General features: G+C 35.5%; 1 protein-coding gene across 1 annotated transcript; it reads right to left on the bottom strand.

Annotated features, from left to right (window-relative positions):
• Window positions 1-1,223: 1,223 nt before the first annotated feature.
• On the bottom strand, window positions 1,224-5,708 carry LOC121749581 (phosphoethanolamine N-methyltransferase 1-like). The gene is made up of 12 exons (XM_042144150.1): window positions 5,406-5,708; window positions 5,183-5,298; window positions 4,000-4,137; window positions 3,772-3,909; window positions 3,536-3,679; window positions 3,194-3,304; window positions 2,566-2,707; window positions 2,175-2,455; window positions 1,921-2,082; window positions 1,779-1,832; window positions 1,639-1,713; window positions 1,224-1,557 (listed from the first exon to the last, which is right to left on the bottom strand). The coding sequence occupies exons 1-12, from the start codon at window positions 5,419-5,421 to the stop codon at window positions 1,459-1,461; spliced, it is 1,476 nt and encodes a 491-aa protein (XP_042000084.1). The 5' UTR covers window positions 5,422-5,708; the 3' UTR covers window positions 1,224-1,458.
• Between the last annotated feature and the right edge of the window lie 3,678 nt (window positions 5,709-9,386).

The following is a 9,386-nucleotide window of genomic DNA, read 5'->3' as shown; positions in this document are numbered from 1 at the left end:
GACGACTTTGGCACCAATCCCTAGGGCAAGGTCTCCATGATTTGGCATTAATACCCTTGTAGAAAAGGGCCACTCCTCATTCTCTCTCACCTGACTCATCCTTTCGTAGCTCCATCGTAATTGGATCCTCTTGATCAAGTCGCACGGCTGCTTGGCATGGTCACTTCACTTTCGCTCTCTTGATCAGTTTATTCGGTTTTGGTTCATTTTTTTTCCTTCTGCGTCCTCTTGATCACGACACACTACCATTTCGTTGCTTTTCATTCATGCAAACTTAAACTTCCACTATTTCTAACATCAATTCCTCAATTAGTTTGGTAATCACCATTAAACTATGCATGAAAAGAGCCTTATCAACTCTTCACCATTGCAAATTGTCTGTATCAAAATATATTGAAAATAAATTTCCAGTGTGGACAAATATCTCCAAACCAATCCCAGAAAAAAATGTTGGTTTTCACATATAGAATAGTTATTGGTATAAAATGGAGTTTGAGAGTATTAAGTGAAAATTGCGATTTGGTTCCAACAAAATCAGGAGATTAATCTTGATTCATGTCATTTACATCTTGGCCCTTGAACTATTATTTTAGCATATTTGCATAAATAATCATGTTTTTTTCATTTTTGAATAACATTAGTCTCTATTTATTTATAATAGTTTTTTTTCTAATGAGGTGGGTCTCATTTTCTTATGACAACATTTCAACTTTTTTTCTTTTATTTTTTATTCTTTACCAATTTTTCATTAAAACACATTTATAGTAGTTTTTTTTCTAATAAGGTGACTCTCATTTTTCACTAACAACATTTCAACTTTTTTTTTATTCTTTATCAATTTTGTATTAAAACTCGTGTAATTCAGAATCGATCTATTTTTTGAAAAAGAGGCAATAGTATTTGTCTAATATTTTAGAGCAAATTTGGAAACACAAAATTTACATTTCTATGTATAAATGGGAGGAAATACAGAATATAATTATAATTTTTTTAGAAAAAAAAAAGTTATCCAGAGGAGTGTTGGGCTTGGGATTGCTAGTGGTTATCATTATAGGATAAAAATACCCAGATTTGGCGGAAAGTACTTTTATGCCCTTAATGAACGTGCAAGATTTACCTTTAGTTAACAACTAGAAAGCATAATGCTTATGGATTGTAGAGAAGACAACAAAGGATTAATTCATGGCTACAAATTGCATGAATGGGTTAATGACTTAATTCACTTATAACAAATTTTGTGGTGGTAAAATTCATAGATAAAAATATGAGCATTCAAGTACAGAACAAACAAAGTAGATGGATGTCTAGAAACTGACTGTTAAGAATAGCTGTTGGCATCAACATACACAGATACAACACACTACACCCATATTATTCAACACCATGCCTTTTATTGAACTAAATCAGATGGATACTAATACGACGACGAGGCACGGTAAAACACCCGACCCGACGATTTCACTGTTTCTTGCCGATAAACAGACCCCACCTCTGCTCCCCCGAGGAGCTCCTCACGAGCTTAGCCTTCCACCCTCCAACTATGTCGTTGTAGTCCTCCTACATATACACGCAACACGGTGATGGAGCATTACTATCCATCCATTCATGAGTAGTGGAGTAAAACATATGAAGTCTTACCTCAGAGAAGTCGCTTATAAATGTTTCCTTGTCCTTCTCCACCGTCGCCAATTCCTTCTGGAGAACTTTCAAGAACTGCAGAGCAAGAAACAACGTCGTTAGCTATGCCCTGTACTATTTTGCTACTTCTCTACAAGTACCTGATCAGTTCGATCCTCAGCAACGACATCAACGAAGCCAGCATCACGAAGCATCTGCAAGCACAAGGACAAAGGGAAAAAGCTCGGTAAGGACAGGGAGGATTCAGATGTAACAGTGGTGTAATGTGATTGCAATCGTTACCTGGCCATAAGCCTTAACATCGTGCAGGTCATATCCCCTTTGCTTAATGTACTCTGCAAATTCAGCAGATGGGGTCCCGGAGTTTCTGCAGTAGTCGCTTATGAGGACTTTGCCTCCCGGCTTCAGCCACTTGTAGAACGACCTGAATAATGCAGGCTTGTCCTGAAAACAATGCCACGGTTTGCAAATCAGGCGACATTGAATAAACTTTAGACCTTAGAACCTATTAGCCCAGTCCAAGGTGAGAAAAATACTTGAATGTGAAGGATTGTATCGCGACTGTAGATCACATCAAAGGAGCCATCTGGATACTCTTTCTTGGTGCAATCGGCAACTTCAAATTCAACAGCACAGTTGAGGCCAATGGCACGCTCGAGAGCAAAAGAGATCATGTTGATGGAGAGGTCTATGCCAACAACATGAACGTCGTACTGCTCTGCCATGTAGAAATCGCCTCCACCAATGCCACACCCCACGTCTAGGACCTTCTGGCCGGGCTGAAGGTCCATTTTGGCCACAAATTCACTAGTTGTTTCTGGTCATAATCAAGATGAGTGCATGAATGATACTTCACTTTGAAATAAGCATCACAAATTCTCAATGTTAGATACTTTTCTGGTAACCTGAAAGCCTCGGAAGACATACCTAGTCCTCCGGTGCTCACGTATCCCTGTCCAAAGACGCGCTCATAGCGCAATATTCCGCTGCATTTGTATTGGACTGTGTCCAAGAATTTCTGGAATTTCCTGTCATCATCTGAAGTAACCTTTTGCCAGAGCCAGCAAATCTGTATCAAAAAGAACAGATTAAAAAATGATTGATGCATATTTCTGCTCTATTTTATATAGTTTGAGGATTAGATTTTTTTTTAAATGACAAGATATCAGATGCCAAACCTCTCTGTTATTATGTAAATTGATTAATCCATAGATACCATTTATTTTCTGGGCTTATGAGAAGTTTATGTTTTACATACAGGGCAGGCAGGTAAATTTGAAGCCTAAATTCAAGTATTCAACAACTAAAACCTTCAATCCTCATTACAATCAAATACATGAATAATTAAAAAAAAAAACTAATAACAACACAACAAGAAGTTCCATGCTTCTAACTAATGTTATCAGTAGGATTCATGGGACTAATTAATATGCATTCCCAGAAACATCTTCATAAGCTGTTCGAATTTTTAAGGTTTCTTAAGTTTCCTGCTAGTTAGCTAGATGGCAAATATATGACGGGTGAAACAAATTTGAGTGAAGTCGAACAACGTTACCTGATTCTGATTCTTCTTGTTTTTCACATAAGCTCCAATGCACTTGCAGCCAATGAGAGCAAGCTCAAATGAATTCCCAGAATTATCAGCCGATTCGCATTCTTTGAACACCTGGAACAGATAAATTGAGCCAAAGTCCAAATATTTTATGAATTATTTATATATCTAGAGAAAACTATTATGAAATGATACAGATCGGTGCCGTGGTCCGTTATCTCAATTATTAGGTGAAGTTAATGAATCAACATCAGCAATATTTGTCGCTGACCATTTCACAGTGAGAAAGTCTTGAACATGACGCGAGCTTTAATTTTAATGTTGCAATAGAAAAAAGGCTCGAACCTTGGTATAGAAACTTGGTTCACGGTAATGAGTGGGATTAGACTTTCTCTTGTGATCACCGGACTGATGGAAACACGACTCTCTGAAGAAGATATAGCCACCAACTTTCAACCATTTGACCATTCTCTTTGCAAGGTCCTGAACCTGAAACGAAACAGGCCAAGTGTTCATCGCATAGTAACAAATAAAATCAAAAGAAAACTACAATCAAGAAAAGGAGGTAAGAAGCTTCACACCTCTTTGTCCGAGAGATACATTAGTAGCCAGTTTGAGAATATCACGTCCAGAGACCCTTCAGGGAAGGTCAGGTCCGGTGATGTCACGTCAGCGCAGATAAATTTGACATTTTTATGATGCCCGTTGATAGCTTCGTTCTGCAAGAAAACAGAGCAGTTAGTTTTGGCTTCAAGGGTTATAGCAAAGTTCGTACTTAAACAATAGAAGACAATTTTAATCTAATCTACCTTCTTTATCACACTTTCAATGAAGTCGAGAGCAATCACTTGACCGGCCGTTTTAGCCAGTTCAATGGTGAAGCGGCCAATGCCGGCTCCAAGCTCCAGAACTGACTTTCCCTCAAAGTGGGGGAGCAGAGACATCACCTAAGAAGATTTTTGGTGCAGAGAAATGATTAAAGGAAAAATTAAAGACACGATGAGAGACATATGCCTTATTAATAAATGAAATAATATGGCAGACATATGGCATATAATACAGTCACAGATAAAAATAATAAAAGCTCAAAGCATAGATACCAAATTAGTGCGTGGCAAAGGAAAAAACAATACTATTTTCGAAAAGCATGGCAACTAAATTGCCATTTAAAAGGAAGTCCAATAATGGCTACCTCCAGAAAATACAAAGTTCAGCTGAAAGTTTTGGAGGGAATTGCAGAGTAGTATATTAGATAGTTAGCCTCCGACATTGCAATGATAAATTATTTTAACTGCAGACATCAAAATTCACACACATACACAATTCAACATCACTCTCAAAGCATAGGTAGGACAAAACAAGTAGTTGGAATTTTTCCTTTTTTTAACAAGAATCCCAAAAGTGGTCATTAAGTAATGAAATGATTCGAGCTTGCATAATCATCAATTATTTGGGTCACTAGAAGCAAAGATAATGACTGTATATCAAAAATATGCAAAGCACAATCAAACTAATGACAGTTACACATCCAACTCTATATCAATTAAAAAGGGATAATAGTCTGTAAATATTGAATTTTAACCAACCAACACACGAACTTGAAACTCTGGTCTTAAAATTTTCAGTTGCTGAATGCTTAATTTTGCTAACGAAACTAAATTTTTCGATTAACTTCGGCCTCATATTCAATCTGGCAAGATACATCCACTGAGAATCTGAGATCTATCTCATTACCAAATTCAGATGAAATTAAATGTTCAACAATTAGCTGACAAATTTAAACACTAGTATCCCTAAATAAAATATTATTACTCCCTAAAACAACCAAAGATTCCATCTTTTTATTCGTGCATTATTAAAAAAGCAAAAAATCACATCAAGATCTTCAAACACACACACACACAACACTAAAATACAAGAACGTTCCATCTTAATACACAATTTTTACATTCTCAGAAAATACTCAAGGGAGAGGGAGATTAGAGATTATACCTCAGGCCTCTCTTCTTTGTCAAGATCAGCCGCCTTGGAATCAAGCATCATAGCTTCCAATGTGAGGTCAGCAGAATGCTCCGTCCAGTAATTCTTCTGAACCTCACGCTCTTGCTCTGCAAATTCCAATTCCAATTCCAATTCCAATTATAAACAAAAATGCAATTAAAAAATACATCATCGAAATTAGTTATAAGGCAGATGAATTTATAATCCAATAAACCTTGAACGGCAGCCATGGTGAGAGGCGAGAGTGAGGTGGGGAGAGAGTGGAGAGGGGTTTTAAGGAGATGGAAATTCGCAGAAAAATCTAACAACCCTCAATAGCAATGCGAGATCTTGAAAATGTCCTGGATCTGCGGTTGCAAGATTGACCCTTTTGATGCATTAGTTGTGGGTAAAAGAGGTGGAGATGGAGCGGTATTTATAGCGGAAAATCGGAGATACTTATTCAAGAAATGGAGCCGTGTAGGAAGAAGAAGGTGATGGATGCGGAGATTGGTAGGTAGAAGAAGGGAGTGACAGGATGATTGCTCGCCCAAATAGCCTACTACCACGTGAACCTACTCTAGATTCTCTGATGCATCACTAATTATCTTTTTTAATTATTGCTAATATTTTGTTTTTTTGATAAAATGCAAAGAGGTTCCCAATCAGATTTATTAGTACAATAAATTAACAATGGTTTTCTATATTCAAATGAATACCCTAGATTCTGTGCTTCACTAGTACTCCCTCCGACCCTGAAAATTTGTCCCAACTTTCACTTTTACCATTTTTGGTAGTGGACCTCACATTCTACTAACTCATTCATACTCACATTTTATTATAAAACTAATATATAAAAGTCAAGCCCACATTCCACTAACTTTTTCAACCCACTTTCCATTACATTTCTTAAAACCCGTGCCCGGTCAAACTGAGACGAATTTTGGTGGACGGAGGTAGTAATATTTCTTTAAAAAGGCTCCCAATCAGTTTTTTTCAGAGTATAAAATTAATAATGTTTTTTTATTATATTCAAATGAATACCCTAGATTCTCTCTTGCATCACAAAGTAATTACATTCCTTCCACGGAGTCTCATTTTTTTCGGCAGGAATTTTAATAAATATTAAGAAAAAGTAGGTGGAATAAAGTTATTGAAATATTATTCTCACTTGTATATATTAGCTTTAAATGAAATGTGAATGGAATGAGTTGGTGGAATGTGAGACCTTATTACCATTTATAGTAAAAGTGAACCGAGATTCCTATTCGCAGAGGGACCAAAATGGAAAAACGAAACTCCTATTTGTGGATAGAGGGAGTATTTTTTAATTATTATTAGGGGTGTTCGGTTTGCAAGATTGTATCCGGGATTAAATTTGTAGTGTACTCGATTCAAGAGATTCAATCTCACAACTCAATCCTATATAGATAATAATGGGATAATTAGTCATATTTAACCCCCTATGACTAAAATAATCTCATAACTCAATCCTAGATTGTATCTTGGTACTATTTTATCTTGGAAACTGAACACCACCTTAGTGTACTCATTTCTTTAAGAAAATTAAAAAGGCTCACAATCAGTTTTTTTCGGTCTATAACACAAGTACTACAAATTAAGGAGTAATGGTTGTGGAATAGAAGGAGTAATGGTTGTGGAATAGAATACCTGAGGAAAGTTAGTTGGTTAGAGAATAGAATACAAAGTAATAGGGTCAGGTTTTATAAAGTAAATATTACTCAAGTTCTTCTAATTTTGTGTTTATACTTCAAATTATCATATATAGAAGGTCAAACATACCAAGATTAGGGGAATGAGTAAATAGGGAAGATATATATAAGTGATATATACTCCCTCCGTTTTTTAAAAATAACAACTATTTCCATTTTAGGCCGTTCCTTAAAAATGTAAACTTTAGAATCTTTCTATTGTAGGACACGGACCTCATAATTCTCTAACTCTACTTTCACTACTTTTTCTCTTCCTCTCTCTTACTTTACACATTTTTCTTTTCATCTCTCTTGCTTTACCAATTCTTCTCACTTACTTTACCAATTGTGCATTAAAACCCGTGTCGTTTCAAATGTTTCTATTTTTTGAATACGGAGGGAGTAATTGATAGATGATTGATACTTCCTCTGTTTCATAAAAACTATAAACACTTTCCTTTTCTAATAATCTCATAAAAATAGTTCATTTCCATTTATAGAAAGTTCTCCAACTCATTACCCATTTAGTACATAAATTTAATTTATTTACAACTCAGCAGTATACCACTAGGGTTACTATTAAACACTAATAATAATATGATCACATTATCCACTAACATTATTTTAACAAATTTTTGTCTTTTCTTCCTCATTTTATCAATATCATTAATTCATGTGTCGTCCCAACCATCTCTATTTTTACGAGACAGAGGGAGTATCATTTAGAATTAGTAGTTTATTTCCTTCTCCAAACACAGTGTAATTCTCCTATACAAAGAAGTGGAATTATATTGAAGAAGTATACAAAAAAACACATTGATCGTAAATTTCTTCTTTCAATACAAATTTTCACTTTATTACTCATATTTGAATTATTTTCAAATTTTAGGATGTTATAGAAAAACTTATATGCCGTTATAAATATATACTCATAGAAGTAATTTAAATTAAAATGTATTCCCTCTATTTGTAATTAGGACCCAGTCTTTTTATTTCACTTCGTCCACGAATAGGATCTCGGTTCATTTTTACTATAAATGGTCTTAGACCTCACATTCCACTAACTCACTCTATTCACATTTCATTTAAAATTAATACATGCGAGACCATATTTCACAAATTTTTTTCTACTCACTTTCCTTTGCATTTCTTAAAATTCGTATGGGAAAGAAATGAGACGCTTAATGTTGGACGGAGGGAATATTTCTGTAAAAACTCCATTTGTCCATCAATAAATGCTCCATTTTTTATTGGCTTGAGTTTTAAAAAATTATTTGATTTTGTAAAAGAAAGTGATAGAAAAAGTTATTGAAATATGAGTCCTACTTTTATATACTCCATCCTTTCAAAGTAATTGAGTCATTTTTTGTCACGTGTTTTAGGTCATCCACAACGTTGTTGCTATACCGTTCCTTAAACTACTATTTGCGGACCCCACTGTACTTTTTTACTCCATTCCTTCACTAAGGAACGGAACCTGCAACCCTCCGTTCCTTAACCGTTCCTTATATTACTATTCATTCAATTTCATTTTTTATTTTTATTTCGAACTCAATTCAATTAAAACAAACACACTTCATTAAAAAACACACAACATAAAAAAAGTACAACTTAAAATTTAAAAAAATAAAAAACACACAATTAAAATCCTAAAAAATTAAACGTTGAATAATTTAAAATACAAATTTAAAGAAAAAAAACTACTCCGCCGGCGAATCATCCCCCGAAGGCGGTGGAGGTGCAATAGGAGGCGAAAGGCCAAGTTGTGCTTCCATATACACAATTCCATTCCACCAGGCTTGGTATTGGGAGGGCGAGAAGCGGGAAGAGTCCGTCATTGTGGCGGTCATGTACACCGCCATAAGGGTGTTCGAGCCTCCCCCGAGCCCGCCTGGTGACAAAAATAGATTTTGCATGTTTTTAAGGACTAGATTTGACTTGTTTTAAATGTCAATCATGGAAATTATGTTCTTAAATTGCATATGTTATACATTTGGTATTTTTGACGTGTTTGTTGATAAATGATAGAAAAAGATAGAAAAAGGTGAAAAAAGGCCAAAGTGCAGCAGCCTCTGTTTGAGCCCATTCTGCCAGCGATTTTGAAGTCCACTCAGTGCTTACTATATGCCATTCTCTTAGTCTTCGAAAGAGCTTCGCGTGGATATCTTGCATGTCTCAATCGGAGTTATGTGGAGAAAGTTATGACAATTCTACGAATGTTGCGCAGTGCAGTCAAAGCTGACGTGAATTTATGCGGAAATTCACGGAAGAAAAGAAATTATTATATTGTGAAGCCAAATCTCTCCTATTTCTTGTAGGGCACGAAATTTATCAAAAATAAACCTTTTTCCAGCCTATAAATACCTCCGAACCTAATTCATAATCTTCATCTCAGAGCCTTCAATCCTTCTCCCTCTCTACACTTCTTCCATTCCATATTCCACCCTTAAATTCACCCATCTTCCATTGGAACGGAGTTCTGCAGATCCAGGTAAGAGAAGACT

Source organism: Salvia splendens, chromosome 9, assembly GCF_004379255.2.
Source record: "Salvia splendens isolate huo1 chromosome 9, SspV2, whole genome shotgun sequence".
NCBI lineage: Eukaryota > Viridiplantae > Streptophyta > Magnoliopsida > Lamiales > Lamiaceae > Salvia > Salvia splendens.
The sequence above is the reverse complement of the archived record's forward strand: the minus strand, read 5'-3'. Positions and strand labels throughout refer to the sequence as shown.